The sequence below is a fragment of the Ochotona curzoniae genome, unplaced genomic scaffold, assembly GCF_017591425.1.
Source record: "Ochotona curzoniae isolate NIBS_2020 unplaced genomic scaffold, NIBS_Ocur_1.0 patch423, whole genome shotgun sequence".
Taxonomy (NCBI): Eukaryota; Metazoa; Chordata; class Mammalia; order Lagomorpha; family Ochotonidae; genus Ochotona; species Ochotona curzoniae.
The window spans coordinates 9,822-36,289 of NW_024466999.1; the positions used below are offsets into that span (position 1 = coordinate 9,822).

The 26,468-nt window shown below is 48.2% G+C and overlaps 1 protein-coding gene across 1 annotated transcript; it reads right to left on the reverse strand.

Annotated features, from left to right (window-relative positions):
- Positions 1 to 1,342: 1,342 nt before the first annotated feature.
- LOC121167707 (nuclear transport factor 2) lies at positions 1,343 to 23,034 on the reverse strand. Its single transcript, XM_040997272.1, has 5 exons — positions 22,780 to 23,034; positions 5,453 to 5,580; positions 3,605 to 3,676; positions 3,415 to 3,513; positions 1,343 to 1,858 (listed from the first exon to the last, which is right to left on the reverse strand). Exons 2-5 carry the CDS (start codon positions 5,549 to 5,551, stop codon positions 1,745 to 1,747), a joined length of 384 nt encoding a protein of 127 aa, XP_040853206.1. The 5' UTR covers positions 5,552 to 5,580; positions 22,780 to 23,034; the 3' UTR covers positions 1,343 to 1,744.
- Positions 23,035 to 26,468: the final 3,434 nt, after the last annotated feature.

Sequence of the window (26,468 nt, forward strand, 5' to 3'; positions counted from 1 at the left end):
TTGGGTTTAGGAAATGGTTCCAGGTAGCCTAAGGTCTGGGGGAACCTGCAAGACTATAAAGCCCGGGAATTATTGACAGGATAGAAGGTCTCACTTCAATGGTCTCAATTACTCCCTCTGTCCACCAGCCGTCCCTGGTCCCACCTGGCACTCATGTAGCAAGAAAGAAACCATGGTTTACAAACACCTTTTTATTGCAGACAATTCAGGCACAGGTACATGGAGGAAGCTGTATTGCAGATTTTATACAGGGTGGCTTCAGAGGTAGCAGGCATCTACCTCTCCCTCACCCCCACATACACAGCAACGTAAGAGATCAAGCCCCACTGACATCTCCTAAAGATGGCCTAGGCAGTGCAGTTTGCCCAGGGTAGCCAGGCAAGCTGTGGGGTCAGAGTCCTCAGTTTCCACCCAGAGTGCGGATGAAGAAAGGGTATCCACTTGCAGGCCAAGCTTGGCTGTGGTGCCCTCACTGACCCCAAGACCCTATCAGGACATTAATCCAAATTCTGGTTTTGGTTTACTGGCCTGCAATTGCTATCTTGCCCTTAGGTTTATACCTTACAGAGGTCTCAGGGCTAAATGTGCGCTGGGCAAGGCCTCTGTCCCCAAAACTAAGGAGCAGAACTACCCTAATAGTTAAGACTTGTGTGGTTTTCCAGACAGTGTGACTGTGTATGAGAGAAGAACAAGGAGGACTAGAATTCCCTGCAGGGGTTTGAGGAGTGATGGCATGAGCGCCCTCACACTCAGACTGCCGTCTTCCACAGCTCCATGTCTCTGCTCCAACCAAACGGGGTCTGTCTTGGTCAGTATGAAGGCTGCCTGTCAGGACAGATGGCACATGATCTGAGCTGCCCTTGGCTTGGAGGATGTGGGGTATTCAGGACATGATCAATGACCTTTGTGGAGAACAGAGTAGGTCCCTTCTTTGATCTTGTGGAGGCATTAGTCTGGAGGGTCCAAACAAGATGGCCCTTTTTGCCAAGGCCTCAGTGGCTTCAGCAAGGATACAGGGTCCTGTCTCTCATAAACCTGTCAAGCACAGAGGTCACAACTATCAAGCATCAGGGGTCACAACTGCCTGCAGAAGCTTCAGTGCAGGGGCCACTTCAGGCCAGACCTGAGCTCTCCCCATCTGCACTCCCAGGACCAGGTAGGCTGAGAATTCTGCCCCACAGGGCTTTGGAAAGAAGGAAGATGGGAGTGCTGCTTCAGTAGATTTTCTCCTAGCAACAGGTTTTTGCTGAGTCGCAGGCAGAGGTGGGAGAGAAATGAGACCATGGGGCAGGGTAGTTACTGATGCCCAGCCATCTAGTCAACTAATTAAAACAATTTGAACTGTTAAGAAAATTTTGTGGTTTTATTGTATCATGAGGCATTGAAACATCTGAACAAATCAAAATCTGGGCGGTGAGGCAGCTGCTTTCTCCTTCACTTCTTTGGGTTACTAGAGCAACTTGTCAGTAGATAAAAAAAAAAAAAAAAAAAAAAAAGACAACCTTTTGCATTATTTAAGTCTTTCCAAGGCATGCGCTGGTAAACACAAACTTCTCCTGTCAGATGCGACTAGTCTAGAGTCCAAACATCATGCACAACACGCCGGTGGCAGCAGCGCACTGTGCCCACTCCCACCACGGCCCTGCTCGTTTGTGTATGATATTTGGAGCATCTGGAGGAGTGTGAATAGTATCAGGAAGAGGAGAGAGGAGGAAACAGCGATGAGTGCCTTGCTGGGAGGAGGTCAGCCGAAGTTGTGCAGGGCAAGCCTGAACATGTCATTGGTGCAAACCCAAGCATCATTGATGTTCTTTAGTAGGAACATCTGGTGGAATCCCATGATAGGATCTTCATCAGCCTGTTGAGAAGAGAAAATGATTCAGTGAGGTGTCAGAGGAACAGAAAGGGAGCTTGTAGTAGGGGAATGAGACAAAGAATACCAACCTTGGGATCAGGCCCTATGGAATACTGTTCTCAAATCCTAGTACAGGGGAAGGGCACTGGTGACTGTGAACTACTGTAATACATAAACACCACACCAGGATACAGTAACCATGAAACAGCAGCTCATATTGCCATGTATGCTTCAAGCACAAAATAAATCACCACGCTAACAGGTGATGACACAGCTGCTTCAAGCCCATGTTTCCAGGCACAAGTGACCCAAGTTTTGAAAGAATCCCATAATACTTAGTACAGAATTTAGGAATATCAAAATGCTGTTAACAGGCTCAAAACACAGCATCTATAATGTAATCATAGCTCTATAGGAAAAAAGAAAGCTACAATCTCACCATCAGGTGATCTGTTTCCTGTCATCATACAACATCTGCAGTGGAAACAGAATGGTGAAAAACTAGCCAAGCCGTAGAAAATCATTATGAGGTACAGTCTGAAGCAGGTTGTGAGCTAACCTCTACTCTCTTAAGTCACCCATCTAGAATTAACATCAGTAAGGAAGAAACTAGTCACCTGGGGGATCCAAGCTCGACAGCAACACCAGGAAGAAACTGAAGCCTGGTGAGAAGGGACAGCACTTCTCACATCAGCTTTACCAATCTAAGTTGGTACTGAGTTCCCAGGAGACTGTCTGAATCCTGTGGCCTAGGTGGGAAAGGGATCTTGGACAACCAAGAGAAATGGACAGGCAAGTCCAGGCCCAAGGGAAGATCTTTCTGGATCCACTGCAGAGGCCTAAATCCTCCTCCCTCCACAACCACATTGATTCAGGAGGCCCTGCCCCAGCTTGCCCAGTGAGTCTCTCTAGGATACACTCACAAAAAGCTGAGACTGGGCCACTGAGACAAAGCAGCTTCTTGGAAACAGGCACTGAACAGTGGGTTTTGGAAGGGAGGGTATGAGGATCTACAGAAAGATTCTGAAGATGACATGTCATGAGAAAGGGAAGGGAGAAAATGCAAAAAGAAGCAGGAATTCCAGAAATCTGGTTGGTAGGTCAGGAGCCAATCTAGGGAACAGCAGCATGAGCTCCAGGAGCACTGAGCTGGGCCACCTGTGTATCAGACTGTGTGAGCACTCAGAGTCTTGGTACCACAACTTGTTTATACCTCTTGTCCCTTTTCCAAAAAGGCTCTAGAGCTACTGTTCTCCAGAACTTTCTGTAATCACAGAAATGGTCTCTACTAACACTGAATAATAGGTTGTTCCATGTGGCTTATTACAAACACTTAAAATGCTGTAACACAACTGAGAAACTACATTTTGGTTTTGTTTAATTTTAATTAATGCAGTGTAATAATTGCTCCATGTGGCCAACAGGTATTATAATGAACAATACAGCTTGACAGTTCCTCTGTGCTCCTGGATAATTGGGTCATACATGCAGCAAAGTCTGAGGCCCAGGGCTCTCCTCCATTTGCCCACCCCTTCCTAGGAATGCAGTAGCACTATTACCTTGAGCTGGCCCACAACCATGCTAATGATGCAGCTATCTGGCGTGGGCTGATGATCCTGTGCCGTGATGCTGTGCTGGATTTTTTGGAAGGGAAGGCTCTACAAGAGAAAGAGAGGTCAGTGGACTCCATGAGGCCAGAAAGGCTGGGGGGAGAAAGTCTCCTGCCTTGCAGCTCTGGCCCTTACTTACAGACAACTTCTCCACAATGGCAGCTTTCCCTTGGAACTGCTGTCCTTCCCATGTAAGGCATGATGCATCAATCTGAAAAAGACACGGCAAAGATCTCTAAGGCCAGCAAAAAGGGTCTTCCTTGGGAGAAATGAGTACCCACCTCAGTTTCCCTGTCTGAACTGAAAAACTGAGAGTAATTCACAAACTATATGCTGTCAATGCCTTCTTTAACTACAAACCTTTGTTCCAGGGTACACACTCTGAAAAGACTATACCAAAATATACCTACTGGGTTCATTTACTATTTTTATTCAAGAAGTCACATGGCCTCTAATATGCTTGTGTCTCAAAAATGCCAAAGTAGTGTGGGTTCAGACAAAAGTCAATCTACTATGTGGTAAACAAGCATCAATCCTTGAGAAATCTTCAGGACTAACTTGGAAATATTTCCATTCATTACCATCACCAGGGCCATTACCAAGTTCTACTGTGGGCCTTCCAGCTAGCCTTCAGGGTACTCACAGGTCCAGGGCAGATAGAGGCTGACCAGGCCAGCTGATACTCCTTGCTTGTACCAGACAAAATCCTACATGCAACCCACTAGGTAAGCTGTCCCTACCCCTCCAAATCTTCGCTTTCACAACCTTCAGGGTAGAACTCAAAAGGACATCGGTTGCTAACTAGTTGTGACATTATGTAAGTTACTTATTTTTCTGAGTCTCAGTTTCCTAATCTTCAAAGAGGAAACATGAAGTCTATGAAGCAATATACATACATGCAGTGTTCTAATTTTAGGATTTTGCTAACCCTCCTCGCTGGGTCAGGCCTGCTTTAATTCATAGACACTGAAGCAGATGTGCAGGGTATCAGTTGGATCAGTTCCAGTTTTTCAAAACACTCTGTTGAGGCAGCGTTAGCCACAGCAACTTAGGATGGCCACATCCTGCATTGGGAGTGCCTGCTTCAATCCCCAGCTCCCCTCCTTCCCATCCTGGAAGGCAGCAGATGATGACTCAAATACCTCGATCCCTGTTACCCACATGGGAGACCCAGACTGAGTTCTAGGCTTCTGGCTTTGGCCTGACCCAGCCCTGGCTATTTGAGGAATGAACTAGTGATTAAAAGATCTCTCTCTGTCTCATTAAAATATCAATTTTTAAAAATCCTCTACAAATGATCTTCAAACATTTTCTTTCCAAAAATTCTGAATGGATCCGTCCAGTCATGGGGTTGGGATCACATCTAGAAAGATCTATCACCCCCATTTTGGGCAGACCTGCTGGGCAGTCACCTATCAATGACATTCCTGTATCTAGACTTTGGGTAAGGGTCATGTTTCAGTAGTACTTGGTATAAAACAGCAAACAATGTCTGCATAGAGGAGTTTCTGAAAGGACACACTAGTGTCCCTAAGCTCATCTCATTTGTTTCCCATGATAATTCAAGAGCTTCTGAACCCAAAAGGAAACTGAACTTGGGACCTCTTGGAAAGCTGAGCTTTGCGCCAAAGATGCTCTTCTGCCTCCAGGGGGCACCATTATCCTATTTCTGCCTGCTGCTGTCTAACCTGAACAGAAGCCCGAAAGGAACGACAAAGATCCTTGACCAGCTGCTGACCACATGGAATGACAACTCTACAATATTCAGCTCAAGATACCAGATCTTCTCTCTTGTAGACCATAACAGCAGGAAATGTATGAACCAGGAGGCTGGGTCAGGCCTTGGCAACTTATTCTATGGACGGAAATTCAGAGATATGGGCAGTCCTGCAAGTGCTGCCAAAAGCACAAGTGAACTCTGTACACTGGTTCAATGTCGGAGTTGCCCTCCTGGAGTCTTGTTCTGGCCCTGGAGCTGGATACTTACGTAAATGGCGCCTAGCTGGGTTCTGTCATTATCAAATAACTGGTAGTAATGTTGAATGAAGCTGGATCCAATCTGCTCCCAAATTGGCTTGTCTCCCATTCTGGAGCGTCACCAGGCCTCGCCGAGACCTGAAAGACCAGAGTAACAGGGAAGGAAGCATTGGTAACCAGGTGCTGACCTCTTCCCTCTGGGTCCTCTGTTGGGGAGTCCTTTGCTGTGGTTTATCCCTCTGGGGATGTGTACGGGCCCTGGGGAATGGAAAGGAGACCCCATCCTAAGCCAGACCAGTGTGAGAAGCCCAGATTCACACCACATTCAGTCCCTTCTCTTGAGGAGCTCCTGGATGAGAAAAAGAGGTTCAGAGGGGCTGGGTGCAGGGCACACATGAGAGGTGCTTGGTCAGGCCCTTCAATGCCAAGAGGAATCATTATGGAAGAGCTAAGCACCTGCCCTCTATCTCTTCTTTCAATAACCTGAAAGATTCAATACTACTTTATTCCAACTTCACATTGCCATCTATGTGTGGAGTGTTTTTTGTCAGAGCCCTCATGACCCCAACTGTTGTAAGGCTTGATTGAGAGTGATAGCAAGGGGGAGATGGCTTCTAAAGGTCTCATTTCGGGAAAATGTGTCATGTGCAGGTTAAGCTATAGCTTGGTATGCCCTCACCCCATATTATAGTGCCTGGCTCTCTTATTGGAGCAATTCCTCATCAGCAGGGGAAGAGCTATCTGACTGGATAGGGTGGAACACGAGTTCAGAGGATCAGTAACAACTGAGGTACATGGAAAAGGGAAACAGAGGCTATGAGGAGGAACATAATACCTCTTAACATGCCCCCATACTGCTGTTGCCCTCATCACAACAGGCTGTCTCTTGTCTCTGAGACAGAGTGAAGCCCTACTCCCAGAGATATGGCTGCAAGAATGCTGGATGTAGAGCCAGCAAAGTTGTACGGACGGATAAGTTGTCAACTACAAACACCAGCATCCCACCTAATCCCTAGGTTCAAGTTCTAGCTGTTCCACCTTTTTCTTTTTTAAAGATTTTTTCCCCTGGAGATTTATTATATTTTAATTTAAAGGTAGATTTATGGGCCTGGCGCAATAGCCTAGTGGCTAAATCGTCGCCTTGCACACACCAGGATTCCATATGGGAGCCAGTTTGTGTCCCAGAGGCCCCACTTCCCACCCAGCTCCCTACTTGTGGCCTGGGAAAGCAGTCAAGGACAGCCCAAATCCTTGGGACCCTGCAACCATGTGGGAGACCCAAAAGAAGCTCCTGGCTCCTGGCTTCGGATCAGCTCAGCCCCCGCTTTTATGGCCACTTGGGGCGTAACCAGCAGATGGAAGATCTTCCTCTCTGTCTCTCCTCCTCTCTGTTTATCTGACTTTTCAATGAAGATAAAATCTTAAAGAGAATCAAGATGGCAGAATAGGGTAAGGACATGTTTAAACGGATGGAGAAACATTAACCGTAAGAAGGAGAGGGCACATTCCAGGAAACAAAAGTGGACAGAGCAACAGCAGAGGAGCACCTGGAGACTGACAGACACAGGAAAACAGCGAAAACAACGGTGTGATGCTGCAGTGACTGATACCCCAGCAGCATTCAGCAAGCGGCGATCTGAACTTCACTGGCAGCTCCACCAGTAAACAGGTAGGAAGGGACTTTCACTGGGAGCTTGGGAGATGAATCCAGACAAAGAACTACCCGTCCTGCTAGTTTGTTTGATTTGACCAGGAGCAGAGACAGAGCAGCAGGTACTACACAGGCGGTGTGGATTTCTCAGCCCAGCCCACCCTCCGAGGGCCGAATCAGACACCATTTTGTTTAAAGAGGCAAAGGAAAGGACTGAGCATACGCTGAGCTGGAAGTGAACTGCAACCACGTGGCATCGTACAGATTCCACTCAAGATAGGTCCAGGTAGTCCTCAGACCTGACAGCCAGCAGATTAAGAACTCTAGTAGTGGGCCCGGTGCGGTGGCGCAGTGGTTAAGGTCCTCGCCTTGCACGCCCGGGATCCCATATGGGCGCTGGTTCTAATCCCAGCAGCCCCGCTTCCCATCCAGCTCCCTGCCTGTGGCCCGGGAAAGCAGTTGAGGACGGCCCAAATCTTTGGGACCCTGCACCCGTGTGGGAGACCCGGAAGAGTCTCCTGGCTTTGGATCTTTGGATCGGCATAGCATCGGGCGTTGCGCTCACTTGGGGAGTGAATCCTCGGACGGAGGATCTTCGTCTCTGTCTCTCCTCTCTGTATACCTACCTTTCCAATAAAAAAAAATAATAATAAAAATAAATCTTTAAAAAAAAAAACTCTAGTAGTGGCACGTCAGGTGCCATTTTGTACAGTGTGGCAAAAGTTTTAGGACTGCAGGGACAACAGTGAGCTGCGCATGTGCTGAGCTCATGAGAACTCACTGAGCTCATGAATACTCACTGAGCTCAGTACATTGTACTGGTCCCACAAGAAAATAATACCAACTATGGCATCATACAGGTCAAAATAGGTCCGTGTGGCCCTCAGACCTAACAGCCAACAGGTTCCTGCAAGATTACCACCACCAACAATCTAGTTATATAGGACTCCTGGTATCTCCCTAATCCTGGGACCTGCTCCAGCCAGAAGTGGGAGAAAGGTTGTACAGACAATGGTGCAGCCTCAGCACAATATCACAGGAGGTGGAGAGTGGTGAACCAGGAGCTGGGGCTACTGGAAATCTAACATAAGAACCCAGACCTGGAACTCACTGGAGGGAGTGACACAATTGGCTGCAAAGAGCCGTGTACCAACTGCAATAAGTAAAACTGAACTGTAGACCTATGGGTGACAACAGAGCTTAGAAACCTGCCCCAAGGAGAAAATTCTGCTAACCAGAAGTACAATGACCAAAAAAAGCAGAAGAGACAAAAGCACAATGAATATTACTGAAGACTCCCCTGCAAAAGAGCAAAACCCTTTGCCAACCTCAGAGTTCACTGAGGAAGACATTGAGAAAATGGGGGATACAGAATTCAAAACACTTGTTATAAAGCTTCTTATCAACAACGAGAAGCATGTAAAGCAGGTGTTCAAGAATTTAAGGAATATGTCACATTGGAAATTAATCAAATGAAAGCTGATACATTAGAAATAAAAAATACAGTGGAACAAACTAAAAGTACAGTGGAGAGTCTCCAAAATAGAATGAAGCAAGCAGAAGAAAGAATCTCAGTATTAGAAAGGACCAAATTACCACCCATACAAATTACCCTTGAATGTAAATGGCTTAAGCTCAATCAAACATCATAGATTAGTAGACTGGATTAAAAAACAAAACCTATCTATTTGTTGCCTACAGAAAACACATTTCACCAACAAAAATCAGCGGAAACTGTATCTCATAGATTTTGATTTTTTTGTTGTTGTTGGTTTCATCTCTTCAAAACACTTTCTTCTGATTAAATTCTTCAATGACTCACAGATCATACAGAAGCATCATTTTCTTCAAGAAGGTTCTTGATTTTCTTTTTCATTTCTTCAGCGACACATTAGTCATTCAGTAGCATGTTATTTAACTTCATGGTGTTGTTAATTTCTTTTTTCTTCCTGTTGTTGATTTTGTTTTGTGGCTTTTCATTTAAGGGGATGTATAGTAACTGTGTAATGGAGACTCTCATATCTAGTAACATGTTATTTAACTTCATGGCATTGTAAATTTCTATTTTTCTTCCTATTGTTGATTTTGTATTGTGGCTTTTCATTTAAGGGGATGTACAGTAACTGTGAAATGGAGACTAACATATCCAGATGTGAGGATACAATGTAGTATGCATCTCTACTTCCAGACTAAAGATGGACTCCCAATGAAACTGTTTACTATATGACAATAGGATGATGGACTCTCTGCCATTGTCCATGCCCACAATAATGGACATATGACTGTGTATGAAGAGTTATACTATAGTAATGATATAGGGGAACTCAATTGGGCGGGGGAGAAAATTGGGGAGGGGATAAGGGAAATCCCAGGGGCCTATGGAACTGTATCTAAAATGATAATAATAGTAATAAGAAGTAAAAGATTGGTGTGGGTCTCAGGACGGGGCGTCTCATGCCTGGATCCCGGACGGCCGCCATGGGCACATGGTGAGCCGTCCTCCCCGGGCCTGCTGGGTTTCGGGGGCCGCTTCCTTCGGGGTGAGTAGACCGAGGGGGGAGGCCTCCGGGACTGGGCAGGTCCGGGGCCCACCCGCCGCCTTCATGGGGCGGTGAATGGGATTTGGGAGGGGCGCGACCTTGGGCCTGGGTTATTTAAACCTCCAGCTGCCTCCTGGCAGCTGGTGGGTCTCAGGACGGGGCGTCTCATGCCTGGATCCCGGACGGCCGCCATGGGCACATGGTGAAGTGCGCCATTGGTGCCAGGCTCCGCCTGCTGGCCGCCCGGCTGGGGAGCTCTGGGGATTTGGTTCTTTGAGTTGCTGCTTAATTAGCTCCAGGTTGAACCCATTGTGCTTCTTGGACCTGAAAGAGGCAGTAACTCTTCCTTAGCAAAACTTGTAATCACTAATAATTCTGAGCACCAAATACCAGTCATGCAGAAGCTATGGCTTGGGGCTTGCCCTGCACAAGTAGCTCCAACAGTTGGCCAATGTGTCAACTGGTAATGGAACAGAGTAGATTAGGCACGACTGAGCAAACCTTAGCCCACAAGTAAAACTAGAAACCAGGAGGAGCAGAGGTCATGCCAAGCTAGGCTCTTGTACCTGCTGGTCTGTGGGAGGCAGGGACGCTAAGCCACAGTGTCTAAGGCAGCGTTCGGGACAGGGGAGGGGTGTGCCAAGCTGAGTCAGAGCATCCATTGGCAGGCATGTGATCTATGGCTGGGAACGGACCCGGTTGGGGAGCAAAGGGGACAACCCTAGCTGGGCTGAGGTTCCCACCAAGAGGCGCGTGGCCTGGAAGGGGGCTGCGTTCTGATCTGGAAACAGTTGTAATCTCCCTTGGCACAAGTGTGGACTGGGATTGGATGCACCGAACTGGGCCGGACCCCGACTCCCCCTGGTGTTCTGGAGGACCAGGGCAGATGTGGGATGGACTAGGCAGGGTCTCAAACCCCTACTGAGCCATGTGTGAGCCATACGTGGGTATGGACAAACCATGGCTGGGCTGGAACATCCAACAGCAAGAACCAGATTGGGTTGAAGGCCAGTCAGGAAAAGCCACAGTTCCTGCTATGACAGGAGGTGGACTGAGTAGGGTTGGCTCATGGACCCACTGGTAAGCGTAAACCTGGCATTGGGAGAGGTTCTGATGGAGGAGCCTGGGCAACTCCTCTGGCAGGACACAGACCCAGCAGGTAAACGCAAGAAACATGATAGGAAACAGCCCAGAAAAGGCCATGGAAACCTACCCACTGGCATACAGTTGGCAGACGTGGGGGCAAGACCAGGCTGAATCTGTCCACATCATCCCCTGGCAAATCCAGGCACCAGTGTGGGTCGACCCAGGGTCGGTCGCAACAAAGACTAGTGCACATTATGGAATGCCGAGGTGAGGTTGCCTGTACCAGAAGGGACCGCAGCGCCCAACCAGCCTGAGAACAAGCAAGGAAGTGGGCAGAGCTGGCAGGGGAATAAGGGAGGGTTCCTTTGCTGGACAGCTACTTCCGCAGGAGAGCATGGGCTGGGATGGGGGCAGACCAGACTAGGCAGAGCTACCACACCTGTGCGCCTCATGTGGACTAGATCAGGGAAAAGCCAGGCTGGGCGGATTATTCCTACTGGTGCAAACAAAATTAAAGTGGGCGAGGTTTGTTTGGGCAGCATCAACTGGAATCTGGGAGTGGGAGAGGCCTGGGAGGGAAATAGTGGGCTCATCCCTCTTGGGTTACCACTTCCACAGGAGGACATAAAACTAAGACAGCGGCTGGGGTGGAATGGGATGTGGGACAGACTGGATTACTGCTACACTTACTGGCAAACCAGGGTAGGGGGTGGGCCTGGTTGGGGTTATTGTGGGTCGCTCCAACCTAGGCTACAGCTCCCGCTGGTTTATGTGAGGGCCAAGTGTGTGCTGGGCAGAACCAGACTGGACTGCAACACCCATTGGCTCCAGTGGAAGACGGGAGTGAAAACAGAACCAACCCAGGAATTGCAACCACCAGCTGATTGGAGCGATGGACGGTGCCAGGCCCGGTACTTGTTAGCACATACAAGAAGTTTCTTTGGAGATCTTCCTAATCTAAATGCTGGACTCAGAACCATAACAAAGAAAAGAGAGAAGACAGAACGGGTCAACCAACCATCTAAGCTATGATGGACTATGTCAATCAGTGGATTTTTCAAAGACCTCATAGTGCTTGGAGCGGCAAGATTGACAGCGATTCATAACTGTTGCAATATCAAAACCACTTGAGCAAGAACCTCAGAGCATGCCCTACACTTGGGGAGGGTGGGAAATTGGGTGGGCCTTCTCCCTTAATACCCCCCTTTTAAACATGAAGGTAACAATATGGAAAACATATTAGTATTATCCACTTTCCTGTAGCCCTCGAACCTTCTTACCCTAATTAACTATGTAAAGAATGTCAAAATAAAATTTATTAATAAAAAAAAAAAACTTAAAAAAAAAAAAAAAAGAAGTAAAAGATTTTTTAAAAAATGGTAAAAAAAATCACAAATGTTTTTATGTGAATATGTGTACAACTATGCATGGATAATTAAGAGATCAAAACTGCATAGAGGATAGTGTTTGGGATATTCATGATTTGAGATATTTTTAAAAACTTCCTTCCTTATACTTTGGATAAAAGTGTTTAATGGCATAAAATTTTAAGAATTCCCAAATAAAGCATTACAGAGTAAGTTAAGAAAATTTTAAAAATAATAATAAAAAAAGAAAATCTTAAAAAAAAAAGTAGTAGTTGCAAGGAAGTGAGAGACAAGAGCTCTTCCATCTGCTAGTCACTCCCCAAATGGCTAGGTGAAAAACAAGAGCTTCCTCTGAGTCTCGCACACAGGTGCAAGGCCCAAGTTGGGCCACCCTCCCATGCTTTCCCAGGCCATAGCAGAGAGTTAGATTGGAAGCGGGGCAACTGGAAAGTTGCCATTTCAGGCATTTGGGTAGTGAACCAGTGGATGGAAGATCTTTGTCTCCCCTTCTCTCTGTAATTCTGCCTTTCCAATTAAAAATAAGTAAATCTTGGGCCCAGCACGGTAGCCTAGTAAATACAGTCCTCACCTTGCATGCACAAGAATCCCATATGAGGACTGGTTCTAATCCCGGCTGCTCCACTTTCCTTCCAGCTCCCTGCTTGCTCTGGCCTAGGAAAGCAGTTAAGGATGGCCCAAAGTCTTGGAACACTGTACCTGACTTCAGATCAGTTCAGCTCTGGACGTTACAGACACTTGGGGAATGAACCAGAGGACAAAGATCTTTCTCTCAGTCTCTTCTCTCTTTGTAAACCTGACTTCCCAATAAAAATAAATAAGTCTTTTAAAAAAATAAATAAATCTTAAAAGAAAAAAATGAAAAAGAAAATAGGGGGATTCCTCCCAGCAACCTGACTTAGGGTCTGATACCTCTGCTATAAAATTGAGCTAGCAACCATACTGCTGCTGCCACTGGCTGAGGCTTCTCCAAGGCAATGGCAAAGCTCTCAACTTGACAAGGTAACTGCTAGCTTGCTTCAGACTCTGTGGCCTCATTCAAGCCCAGAAGGGAGTGACGGGAGCAATGCAGCCAATCCCACAGCCTATGACCAACACTCCAGCCAATGAGGATCCAAGAAGCTAAGCCAGTTTATTTTAAGTTACCTAGGAAGCAGTGAAACTAAAAATAGAAGTGCAGCACAGGGATGACTAAGAAATGTTCCGGAAAGCCTAAAACAGGCAGGGAAGGTTTGGAACCAGCCTTGCCTGCTACACAGGAGCATAAGGTGTTTCTCAGTTCACAACCTGCCACAAAGCCAATCAACAAGTGGGAAAAACATAGACTCAACAGCTGTTATGTTGGTCACCTCCCCGTGGGTCAGGCTGTGGTCATGCCCACACACAAACTGGCAGAACCTCCAGGAGACACAGCCTCCACTGCTGCTGTCTGCCCTGCCACAGCTCAAAGTGTCCAGACCTACACTGTCCCCCAAGACGTCCTGTGCAGCCCGAGAGCTCTGTGGGTATTAGGATAAGGGCCATCTTTCCCTTTAACCTGGGCAGACAGCAAGCCTAGGCAGCTGACGAAAACAGCAACATTAGTAAGAGCGCCCCTTTGAAGGATACCTAGTGGAAGTCTTTGACTCCTGGCTTCACCTCTGGTCTTGGTTATTGAGACTATTTGGGAAGTGAATCAATGGATAAAAAATCTCTCTCTAGGTCTCTCTCCATAACTCTGCCTTTCAAAAAAAGAAAAAAAAAATACTGTTCCTTTCAAAAAGAAAAATTTCTGGCCCAGCACGGTAGCCTAGTGGCTAAAGTCCTTGCCTTGAACGCACAGGGATCCCGTATGGGTGCCAGTTCTAATCCCAGCAGCACTGGTTCCCATCCAGCTCCCTGCTTGTGGGCCTGGGAAAGCAGTCGAGGACAACCCAAAGCCTTGGGATCTTACATCCTACAAGGGAGACTCAGAAGAGGCTCTGGGCCCCTGGCTTCAGATCGGCTCAGCTCTGGCTGTTGCAGCCACTTGGGGTGTGAATCAGTAGATGGAAGACATTCCTCTCTATCTCTCCTCTTTCTATATCTGACTTTCCAATCAAAATGAAGTAAATATTAAAAAAAAATTTCCAAAAAGAAAATTTCTAGTTCTCCCACATCAGTGGCAGTGGCCAGGTACTTGAGTTACCTTTTACTGCTCTTTCTGATTCTGTGCCTCTCTCCTTTTCAGATAAACAAAAAAAAAATTTTTTTTTAAAGATTTATTTATTATTATTATTATCTTTTTTAATTGGAAAGGTGGATATACAGAGAGGAGAGACAGAGAGGAAGATCTTCCGTCCGATGATTCACTCCCTAAGTGAGCACAACGGCCGATGCTATGCTGATCCGAAGCCAGGAGCCTCTTCTGGGTCTCCCACGCGGGTGCAGGGTCCCAAAGCCTTGGGCCGTCCTTGACTGCTTTCCCGGGCCACAGGCAGGGAGCTGGAAGGGAAGCGGGGCTGCTGGGATAGAACCGGCGCCCATATGGGATCCCGGGCGTGCAAGGTGAGGACCTTAACCACTGTGCCACCGTGCCGGGCCCAACAAAAAATTTTTTGACAAATTAAATTTAAAAATTGGGGACAGCACTGCGGTGTACCATGTTAAACATAGAAGTGGCACCTATATATGATATAGGCACCATTTCAAGTCCCAGCTGCTCCACTTCTGTTCCAACTCCCTGCTGATAGCCTGGGAAAAGTGAAAGATAACCAAAGGCCTTGGACACCTGCACACATGTGAGAGACTTGGAGGAAGCTCCTGGGCCATGGCTTTGGATTGGTCTAGTGGCTTTGGGCAGTGAACCAGCAGATGAAAGATCTCCTATTCTCTGTAACTCTGCCTTTCAAATAAAAATTATTTTAATTAAAATAAAGTAGCTGTCTGATTATTAATTCCAGTCCCAGTATTGTTTGTTAGAACTTATTACTGCACAAGGTTATCACACACATACATACTTATTTACAGCCTGTCTAACTGACTAGGGCACCCCTATTTTCCAATGGTACCTAGCCAAGCCCTCAATAACCACTTGTTGACTAACTGCATAAACATGTGGGAGCCAGGCCAAGAGGCCAGCCCTTCCTCTCTGGAGGAGGAGTGAGTTCTGGGCAAGCCCAGCTCAATTTAAGTGGCCCAGTGACCCACTTCCACTCTACCCATACTTCCATTCAAGCTGTTAGGAAACAATCTCTCATTCCAAAAGGAATGGTCACCTACTGGGCAGCTCTGGCTAAATAGCAGACCCACAGACACACCCTCAAAGACCTTGTCTGGTGGCCTGGTCCAGCCCTCCCTGTGATATAACCCTGTGACCTGCCTCCTCATCACTAATTGTGGGGATATCAGCAGGAAACCAACTGAAAGCTTCAGGCAAGAGCCCACTGTGCAGAGTTATCAGTTCCTGCATTAGCACTAAGTCAATAGTCAGGCAGAAGGAGAACAATTTCCCTCTGTGGAAGGTCTGATATACCTGTCAGACCTTGAACCAGGAATGGTAACTGCCTATCACTCCCCTGCCTCACCTTGGTAGCCACGTTGGCCAATGTCTGGGGTGTAGACAGCTGAGCAGCACATATTTCTTTCTTGAGGCTGACACCCAAGGTCTAGATGTCCCCAGCAGTGCAAAGACCCCTTCCATCCCTTCTTCCTTCATGGGCTGCACTGATCCAGAAGCTAAATCCTGAGACCCACATTCTGGCTTCTTTGCTCTGCATTCACCAAACAGCCCCTCCCCATTCCAGTCTGATTAAGGAGACCTCCAAGCCTAGTCCTAAAAACCTCCCATCTGATGTTGAGCCCCTGAGACATCGGACAGAAGATCTTCCTCTCCGCCTCTCCTCCTCTCTGTACATCTGACTTTCCAATTAAAAAAAAAAAGTTAAAAACAAACAAACAAACACACCTCATAAATTTGGCTAGGATTGAGTAGCAGAAAGCACATGAAGGCAAATTCACAAAGGGGAAGATTGGAGCCGTTTTTCCCCTTTCTTGAATCAACAAGCTCACAGGTTGGGAAACACCTAAGTAGGTCTAAACAGCTTTGTACCGTAAGAATGACAGAGGACTTAATTCTCCTGGCTTGAAACCACCTGCAAGCAGAACCTGTGGCTTCCCACACATCTCTGCAGAGGGCAGCAGACTATCCAGTATCTACTCTGGCTCTGGCAAGACCCTATCTAGGGCCTCGTAAGCATCTAATACCTTAAGAAACAAGCATTATGGGCCCGGCACTGTAGCCTACTAGTCTTCGCTTTGCATGCGCCAGGATCCAAAATGGGTACAAGTTCTAATCCTAGCTGCTCCACTTCCAATCCAGCTCCCTTCATGGAACCTAAAAAAGCAGTGGAGAATGGCTCCAAGCTTTGGGGCCTTGCACCTCGCAAGAGAGATTAGGAAGAAGCTCCAGGCTCCTGGCTTCAGATCAACTCAGCTCTGGCCATTGCAGCAATTTGGGGAGTAAATCAGAGGATGGAAGATCTTTCTGTATCTCCTCTCTGCATATCTGCCTTTCCAATAAAAATAAATCAATCTTGAAAGAAAAAAAAAAAAAAAAAGAACCAAGCATTCCAGTGCCAGCACGATGGCTCAACTAGTTAATCTTCCACCTACGAACGCCAGCATCCCATAAGGAAACCGATTCATGTCTCAGCTGCTCCACTTTCCATCTAGTTCCCTGCTTACAGCCTGGGAAAAAACAGAGGATGGCCAACTCCTTATGCCCCTGATCTATGTGGGAGACGCAGAAGCTCCTGGCTCCTACATTCAGATTAGCTTAGCTCTGGCTGCTGCAGATATTTGGAAAGTGAACAAGAAGATGCAAGATCTTTCTTTATCTCCTTCTCTGTGCAAAATTTGCCTTTCCAAAAAAGAATAAATCAGGAAAAAAAAAACAAGCAAGATTTCCAGAATCCCCCAGTTTATTGAAGCAAACAACACTCAGGTACCTGCAGACACACCTCTCTCAAGAAGAGGGGTTCTTCAGGCCCAGTGCTGTATCTCAGTGGCTAAAGTCACCACCTTGAATGCACCAGGATCCCATATGAGCACTGGTTCTAATGCTGGCAGCCCTGCTTCCCTTCCAGCTCCCTGCTTGTGGCCTGGGAAAGCAGTTGAGGACAGCCCAAAGCTTTGGGACCCTGCACCTATGTGAGAGACCTGGAGGAGCCTCTGGGTTCCTGGCTTTGGGTCTGCAAAGATGGAAGTTTGTAGAAGGACATTCAGAATCTTTGCTACAGTGGGAGACAACAGCCAGTTGAATCCCCCGGGGAAGGTACCAGGAGCAACTGATAAGGTTTAGATAAAGAATCTGGAGCCTGGCAGTGTGGCCTAGCAGTTAAGTCCTCGCCTTGAACGCGCCGGGATCCCATATGGGCGCTGGTTCTAATCCCAGCAGCTCCACTTCCCATCCAGCTCCCTGCTTATAGCCTGGGAAAGCAGTCGAGAACAGCCCAAAGCTTTGGGACCCTGCACCCGTGTGGGAGACCCGGAAGAAGTTCCTGGATCCTGGCTTCGGATCGGCATAGCACCGGCCGTTGCGCTCACTTGGGGAGTGAATCATCGGACGGAAGATCTTCCTCTCTGTCTCTCCTCCCCTCTGTATATCTGACTTTCCAATAAACAGATAAATCTTTAAAAAAAAAAAAAAAAGTCTGGTGCTGTTAGTAAGCTTTGGCTATTGACCATCAGTCAGTGCTCCTCCGTGCATCAAGTCCATCGCAGCAGGACAGCTGGACAGCGATAGAAGTTCTTCTCTGTCTCCCCTCCTCTCTGTATATCTGACTTTACAACAAAAAATAAATAAAATCTCAAAAAAAAAAAAAGGGGGTGGGGGGGTTCTTCATCTCTAGCCAGCACACAGCAACAAACAAGTATGGTTCATAGAGCTGATACTGTGGCAGAGCAGGTTAAGCTAGCTGGTATCCCCTATGGGCAACAGTTAAGGTACCAGCTGGTCCACTTCCGCTCTCTGCTATGTGCCACTAAGAAAGGAGCAGAGGATGGCCCAAGTACTTGAGCTCAGTACTTGGACTCCTACATCTACATAAAGACTAGGATGAAGCTCCTAGGTCCTGACTTTGATCTGGCCAAGCCCTGGTGGTTGCACCTATTTAAGAAGTGAATCAGCAGATGGAAGATCTCTCTTTCTCTCTGTAACTATTTCTTTCAAATAACAACAAAAAAAAAAAACGGAAACAGAAAAAGAAGGAAAGAAACCAGGCTCAACAAAGTGAAAAATTCTTGGTCACAGGTCATGGATGGCAGAAGCCCTGGAGCTCCATGAAAAGGACCCCTTTTGATCTTATATCTCTCTTCCACTTGACAAGGTAAGAGGGTGTCACACAGGCCCGTTGGCTAGGGCACTGACTAGAATGATCATGTGGTTGCTCAGCACTAACCCACACATTGCCATCTTTTTCAGGGAAGGATTCAAGTACTCCTACTGCCCACAAAGAATCACAGATTTCAAAGTTGGTAATGGAGCAACCAAATCAAGCCACAAATACACCAATGTCATTCTCAAATGAATGGTCTTTGGCAGTAGCTTATGTATATGAAAGTCCAGAAAAAAGTTTAGCTGGAAAAGCTGAAATTGAAATTTGAAAGAGACCAGCCAACATTATGGCATCGTATTTATAATGCTTCTGCTTACAACCTCAGCTTCCTATTTGAGTGCTGGCTGCTCTACTTCCAATCAAGTTCCCTGCTAATGTGCCAGGCTAAAACACCAATGATGGTCCAACTACCTAGGTCCCTGCCGCTGACCACCTATATGGCAGACCCAAAGCTCCAGGCTCCTGAATTGAACCTGGCTGAGCAACGATATTGTAGCCATCCAGGGAGTGAACCAGTGGATAGAAGTGTTCTCTTGTTTCCTCTTAACCACTACACACACACACACACACACACACACACACACACGTGTGTAACCAATATATATATATATATTACTGTTACATATTACATGCATAATATCTACATATGCATTACATATATGTAATGTATATTTTTGAAAGGCAGCAGTGTTTTTTTTCCTTTAAAAGATTGATTTTTACTGGAAAGTCAGATATACAGAGAGGCGAAGAGACAGAGAGGAAGATCTTCCATCCATTGATTCACTCCCTAAGTGGCTGCAACTACTGGAGCTGTGTCAATCCAAGCCAGGAATCCAGAGCCAGTTTCGAGTCTCCCACACAGTTGCAGGATGTCAAGGCTTTGAGGCTTCCTCGTCTGCCCTCTCAGACTACAAACAGGAAGCTGGATGGGAAGCAGGGCTGCCGGGATTAGAACTGGCACCCATGGCCCGGGGGCTGCGGCCTAGCAGCTAAAGTCCTTGCCTTCAATGTGCTGGGATCCCATATGGACCTGGTTCTAATCCTGGCAGCTCCACTTCCCATCCAGCTACCTGCTAGTGGCCTGGGAAAGCAGTCGAGGACAGCCCAAACCCTTGGGTTCCTGCACCCACATTGGAGACCAGGAGGAAGTTCCTGGCTCCTGGCTTCGGGCTGACTCAGCTCCAGCCGCTGCAACCACTTGAGGAGTGAACCAGAGGATGGAAGATCTTTATATCTTTCTCTCCTATCCTCTGTAAATTTAAAATAGGAGATAAAAAAATAATTTTTTAAAAAGCAAATAAACCATATTCTGACTACCCTACATCAGGCTCCACTCCCTAGATCAGCATTCCCTGAACAGAAGGCACACAAAGATCCCTTAGAACCCTATGGTTCTCATTCTTGAGAGGTCAATGGCCTGCCAAGTTCCAGAAATATCAGACTCCTTAAGGTGGCTAGCAAATTTCAAACAAGTTACAAGAAATTTACAGATTGGAGTAGGAGGAAGAAATCTGGTAGCCGGTGGGATGGCTCAACTGGCTAATCCTCTGTCTCCCAGCAATGCCTCCCATTTTGGTGCTGGCTTGTCTCTTGACTGCTCTACTTCCTATCCAGCTTCCTGCTTGAGGCCTGGGAAAGAAGCAGTAGAGGATGGCAAAGGTTTGGGACCCTGCACCCACATGGGACACCCATAAGATGCTCCTGGCTTTGGATCAGCTCAGCTTCAACCACTGCAGCCATCTGTGGAGTAAGCCAGTGGATGGAAGATCTTTCTGTACATCCGCCTTTCCAATAAAAGCAAAACAAATCCTTAAAAATTAAAAATCCAAACTAATTCACAGCCATGTCTAGTTAACCTGAAAGTTGTGTTGTGCAAAGCACCAACCCAGACAGACTAAAGAGGGTCCTAAAATAACTACTTCTTGTTCTAACAGATGTGAGCCGTATCATTTTTTAGCTAAGAACAAGTTTAGAGATCTGACCTCAGTGACTACGTGAGCTGTGGGTAGTCCTTCCTTACTGCCCAATCCTACCTGCAAAGGGGTCCTGATGTTGTCCTCCTAGGCCGGGAGGTGGACTACAGAAGTTGAACAGGCCCTGTGCAGCATCCGGGCCTGTTCTGGACCAGAGAGAATGCCGAGGCAGAGCAATTCAACTGCAGGGAAACTAACCAGGAGAAAGCACGAACGAGAACATTCCCACCTGGAGAAATGCTCAGGGAGGGTGCCAGCCTAGGTCGGTCCCCCTGAGACCTGCCCCAACAAGCTGCGAAGACCAGGTCTACAGTGACTCGGCTGTTTTAGTTCCCTCCAAGAAATGAGGCTCAGAGGACCCAACATCTGACAAGGAATTCATCCCCCCAAGTCCCAGTCTCTTTTCTGGGATAGTTCCTTAATGTACTAATCAAGCATGCCTTTAGAAAAGAAAGTGCTGGGCCCGGGGCCATGGCCTAGCAGTTAACGTCCTTGCCTTGAACGTGCTGGGATCCCATATGGGCCTCGGTTCTAATCCCGGCAGCCCCACTTCCCATCCAGCTTCCTGCTTGTGGCCTGGAAAAGCAGTTGAGGATGGCCCAAAGCCTTGGGTTCCTGCACCCACGTGGGAAACCCAGAGGAAGTTCCTGGCTCCTGGCTTTGGATCAGCGTAGCACCAGCCATTGCAGTCACTTGGGAAATAAATAATCGGACTGAAGATCTTCCTCTCCGCCTCTCCTCCTCTCTGTATATCTGACTTTCCAATAAAAATAAATAAAGCTTAAAAAATAAGTAAAAGAGTGCTACGGGCCTGGCAAGGTAGGCTAATGGATAAAGTCCTCGCTTTGCACAAGCCTTGGATCCCATGGGCACCGATTGGTATCCTGGCTGCTTCACTTTCCATCCAGCTCTCTTCTTGAAGCCTGAGAGAGAAGTAGAGAAGGGCACAAGACCTTGGGTCCCTGCACCTGCGTGGGAGACCTGAAAGAAGCTCCTGGCTTGGGATCAGCTCTGCTCCTGCCACAAGGGGCCACTGCGAAACAGACTAGCAGATAGAAGATCTGTCTCTCCTCTGTGTGTATCTGAATTTCCAATAAACAACTAATCAATCTTAAACAAACAAAAAAAACGTGCTCTCTGGCCAGATACAATCCTTTTCCAAGAACTTGGGCGGTGAGTGTCTGTGGTGTTAATTATCCAAAGCCCAACCAACTCCTTGCCTGTTCACAGGTAAGTGAAGGAACCAGAGAGAGGAAGATTGACTTCCTGCAGCTCCCAGCTCTAGGTCCACCATCTAGAGTCATAATCTGCTGCCTGCAGCTCCAAAGTGCCACACCCTAAGGTCCCCCCTTCGAGTTCAATCTCTTCTAGCACTAGGTTCATGAACCTCGGGCCTGGATTCTTTTTATTTTCTTCTGTGTATGAAACCCCACCTTATCAGCCCCATTTTTACGGAGTCATCCTCTCCTATAAAGAAATTTTACGTTGACTCCAGGAAGGGCACAGATGAGAATGGTGCTGTGCCTGAAACGTCTCATAAGGGCCTCAGAAACTCCCACACGCAACCTCACACCTCCCTGCTTTCCTCCCCGGCTTCCTCCATTAACAGCCAACCTCGAGGGACCTGGTCACTGATAGGGCAGGGCGGGGTTGGGCCGACCAGCCCAAAGCAGCCTCATCAAGTTCAAGTCTTCCAAGGTTGGCCAAGGGTGGAACCCCTGGCCTAGTGGAACCCTCTCTCCTGCCTCAAACGTCCTGACCTGCCCTCCATGTAGATAAAGCTATGCATGGGTTCTACAAAGAAAGCAGGTGCACCCCCAGCGGACAGCCAAGCTGGACAGTGTGCACATAGACTATTAGGATCGGCACCCGGGTAAGGACCCAAAGGTCCAGCTATGCCAAGTAGGAACCCTTACTTAGGCGGACTCCGGAGCGGGCCAGGAGGTGCCGCCCATCCCCCCGGGTGCTTCGCCGGCGATGGAGGAACACGGGACTGCCTGCAAGAGCTTGCGGGACTAAGAGGCCGAGCCAGGCTGGACCGGGGGGGGGGCACTGGGAGCCCCATCCGGAAGCGCCCTGCCACGGCGTTGCAACAAGCCACCGGGACGGAACGGTCCGGATAAGCTCCTGTCTGGCTCCCTGCGTTCCCCCGAGGCCGCCGCCTCAGAAGACCGGCGGGAGGCGGAGCCGCGCGCGACACATGGCCCGGGCCCCGCGCGGCTTCGGGCCGCCGGGAGGAGGGACGGGGAGGGGCCTCCCGGGGCCTCGCCGTGGAGGCCCCGGGCGGCCGAGAGCCCGGCTTCTGCGGCCCAGCTCCATTCCCGGGACGCGAGCCCCGACACTCACCCGAGGGGCTGGCACGATGGCGGCAGCGGCGGCGGCGGCAACCCAGCGCGGTCTGCGACCGACTGTCCCTTCCCCCCTGCCTTCCCTTGCTCGCCTCGCTGCACTCTGGGAAACGTAGTACCACCGCTTCCCTTTCCGGCCTAATTACGCCACTAGAAAACTACAGTTCCCGCGGTGCTAAGCGCAGAGGCCCTGCTACGGGCCGCAGCGCGGGAGGTGAGGCTTAAGTCTGGGAGGGAGGCTGTCCGGGCGAGTCCCTGAGAATTGTGGTCTAGCGGAAGCCTCTGGAACACTGGAGGTTGGCGCCAGGCAAGGCTTAGGACTTTGTTGCTGCCTGCTCCCAGCTGGCCAGGCCCCGCCTCGGCTGCAAGGCTGATAGAGAGCTGACCCCGCCTCCCTGGGAGCCCGGCCAGCCCCCAGCTGGCCCGGCCACACGTTCCTGGGCCTCTGAGTTGTTTTCTCTCCCCAAACTCCCTCCCTTTCGGGTGTCTGGCCTCCCTTTTGGCTCTTGGAAGCTGGCGGCTTTAGCCCACCCGGGTCAAACCAACAACTTCTGCTGCCCCAACATTGGTGTGCTCGGTACCGGGGCTCCTAGAGCCTCCCAAACTGGTTACTAGCTGGTGGGGCATGGCTGAAAAATGATTACCTTCAAACTTGGAGAAGTTCAGAAAGTTCGTAAGAAATAGAATGAAGGGCCCTGCGCCATAACCTAGCGGCTAAAGTCCTCACCTTGCACGCCCCGGGATCCCATATGGACACTGGTTCTACTCCCAGCAGCCCCACTTCCCATCCAGCTCCCCGCTGGCCTGGGAAAGCAATTGCGGATGGCCCAAATCTTTGGAACCCTACACCTGCATGGGAGACCTATTGTTCAGTTAGCTGCAAGCTACATGCCTTCCCAGAGATCTTAGCATTCTTGCTGTACTCGCCCCTACTCTGTCTCCTGAGAATCACTGGAAAAACCAGACCAAATTTCTACTTATTAAAGCCCCAGTCTGTTCATACTATGGATTGCCTGACTAGATCCTGCTCTGATTACTAAGATGATCATATTTGTAGTGTATCCATATCTGGGAACTCCCTTCCTGTGTGCTGGCTCCTCTTAAGCCAAAACACTGGACAGCTTGCAGTTACATAATATGCAGATCAGAGAGGACCCAGGAAGTGCTACTGGGAGCCACACTTCCCACCAGCTCCCTGCTTGTGGCTTGAGAAAGCAATGAATGAAAGCCCAAAGCCTGAGGACCCTACACTCACATGGGAAACCCAGAAGAGGCTTCTGGCTCCTGGCTTCAGATCGGCACAACTCTGGCCATTTTGGCTGCTTCGGAAGTGAATCAACGGATGGAAGATCTTCCTCGCTGTCTCTCCTGTGTATCTGACTTTCCAATTAAAAAAAAATTCTATATAAAAAAATGTTTTTTAATCAGGAGCTCTAGGCCTAGCACAGTAGCCTAATGGCTGAAGTCCTTGCCTTGCATGCACCAGGATGCCATATGTGTGCCGGATTGTGTCCAAGATACTCCACTTCCTATCCAGCTCGCTACATGAGCCCTAGGAAAGTGGTTGAGGACAGCCCAGGACCCTGAACCTAGAGCAGCTCCTGGATATTGGCTTCAGATCAGCTCAGGTCCAGCTGTATGGCTATATCGGGAATGAATCAGGAGACAGAAGGTATCTCTGTCTCTCTTTCTCTCTGTAGATCTGTCTTTCCAATAATAATAAATAAATCTTAAAAAAAAGAGAGAGGGGTCCAGGATGGCAGCCTAGTGGCTTAAGTCCTTACCTTGAACATGCCAGGATCCCATATGGGTGCTGGTTCTAATTCTGGCTGCCCTGCTTCCTGTCCAGCTCCCTGCTTGTGGCCTGGAAAAGCAGTTGAGGATGGCCCAAAGCCTTGGGACCCTGCATCCGAGTGGGAGACCTAGAGGAAGTTCCTGGCTCCTGGCTTCAGATCGGTGCAGCGCCAAACATTGTGGTCACTTGGGGAGTGAGTCATCACATAAGATCTCCACCTCTCCGTATATCTGACTTTGCAATAAAAAAATAACATAAATCTTTAAAGAAGAAAACAAGGACCCAGTACAGTAGTCTAGCAGCTGAAGTCCTTACCTTGAATGCACCTGGTAGCCTGGGAAAGCAGTCGAGGATGGTGCCAAGCCATGGGGCCTGCATGCACAAGGGAGACCCGAAAGAGCCTCGGGGCTCTGGGTTTCCAATTGGCTCAGCTCTGGCCATTGCAGCTGCTTGGGCAGTGATTCAGTGGACGAAGGTCTTCCTTTCTGTCTCTCCTCTGTGTATCTGACTTTCCAATATAAATTAAAAAAAAAAAAATCAGGTCTGAGCCATTTGTGCAGCACAGCTGGACACTGCTTACTATACTGCTGCATCCCATATCAGAGTGCCAATTTTCACCCATCCTTGCTGCTCTGCTTGTAATACAGCTGTCTGCAGAAGTGTCAGGGAAAGCGGCAAATAATGACAGTCTGGGCCCCTGCCACCCTCACGGGAGATCTAGGTAAAGTTCTGGGCTTATGGCTTTGACCTGGTCCAGTCTCAGCTGCTGGAGCCATTTGAGCAGTGAGCCAGTAGTTGGAAGATCTGTCTCTACGTCTCCCTGTCATTCTTTCAACAAACAGGAGCTTGGGTACCTCTCAGAAGGAGAGTATGGCCTTCCGTTTTCCACTCGAGAGGCACCCCAACTCCTGGATTTCTCTCAGGAGGTTCTTTCCCCTTCCCTCTTCTCCTCGTTCACCTGGTCACTTTTCAAATATACTTCTGTTTGCAAAAATAGAGACAGGAGCTCACACTGAAGATCATGGAGTCTAGGAAAAGCTTCATCTCAAAGGAAACAGAGTAGGGATATGTGATTGGCCTGATTTGGGCATGAAAAGCTGACCTCTGCTTCTGCCACCTATTTACTAGCTAGAACTAACTATAAGAAGGCAAAGACTGACTCCACTCTCAAGCAGGGTCAAAACTAGCCCTACTAAGATTGAATCCACTGCCCACCAAGCACCTGTACAACCTATGCTACACCCTCACTTCCCCCGCCAAACTTGTTTTGCAGCACAGTGTCAAGGGAAAGGAAGGAAAGCAGACACTAGTTTGGGAGCCATTCCTCCTTGAAGCCATAGGACAAGTTCCTAGGTATTTTGTCTACATAACAGCAAATAATTTTCTGGAGCTCAAGAAATGTCCATTTCTGTCTCAACACTATGGTAAACAGGTCTTGCTTTGAAGGCATACACTTCTTACTGCCTTTGAGCTACATTACTCAAAGCTATGTCATCCTCACCCCTCCTAGACCCAATCTGAAGAAAAGGAACAGCAGCCAAGATCGATCAAGAGCCACAAATCTCAACCCCTTAACACGCTCTGTGTAGAGCTCCTTCACACTGCAGAATCTTTGTATATTAAAGATCCATGGCTGGATATGGATGCGGTCTTTTCCAGGTTAGGTGCCCCAGCCACCGAGCTAAGCCCTCAGGGTGGAAATGCTGAGCAAATGTCAACTCCAGCTGAGAATTCAAAATCCTCAGCGATGGCTGTGAATTCAGCTTAGCTCACAATCACACCTCCTGGTTAAAAGATACAGGGATATGTGCCTCGGACAGGCTGGGACTGCTTGGTTTCATTTCCTGTCTCTTACTGGAATGAGCTGGGCCCACGAGGCTAGCAGCCAACAT

What these genes read in the sequence shown, in the direction of transcription:
- LOC121167707 (XM_040997272.1), bottom strand. Translation starts at nt 5,551, where the DNA reads ATGGGAGACAAGCCAATTTGGGAGCAGATTGGATCCAGCTTCATTCAA. An exon ending in CCCAGCTAGGCGCCATTTAC is followed by an intron (nt 3,677 to 5,452) that starts GTAAGTATCCAG and finishes TGTCTTTTTCAG; the next exon opens with ATTGATGCATCATGCCTTAC. An exon ending in TGGTTGTGGGCCAGCTCAAG is followed by an intron (nt 1,859 to 3,414) that starts GTAATAGTGCTA and finishes TCTTCTCAACAG; the next exon opens with GCTGATGAAGATCCTATCAT.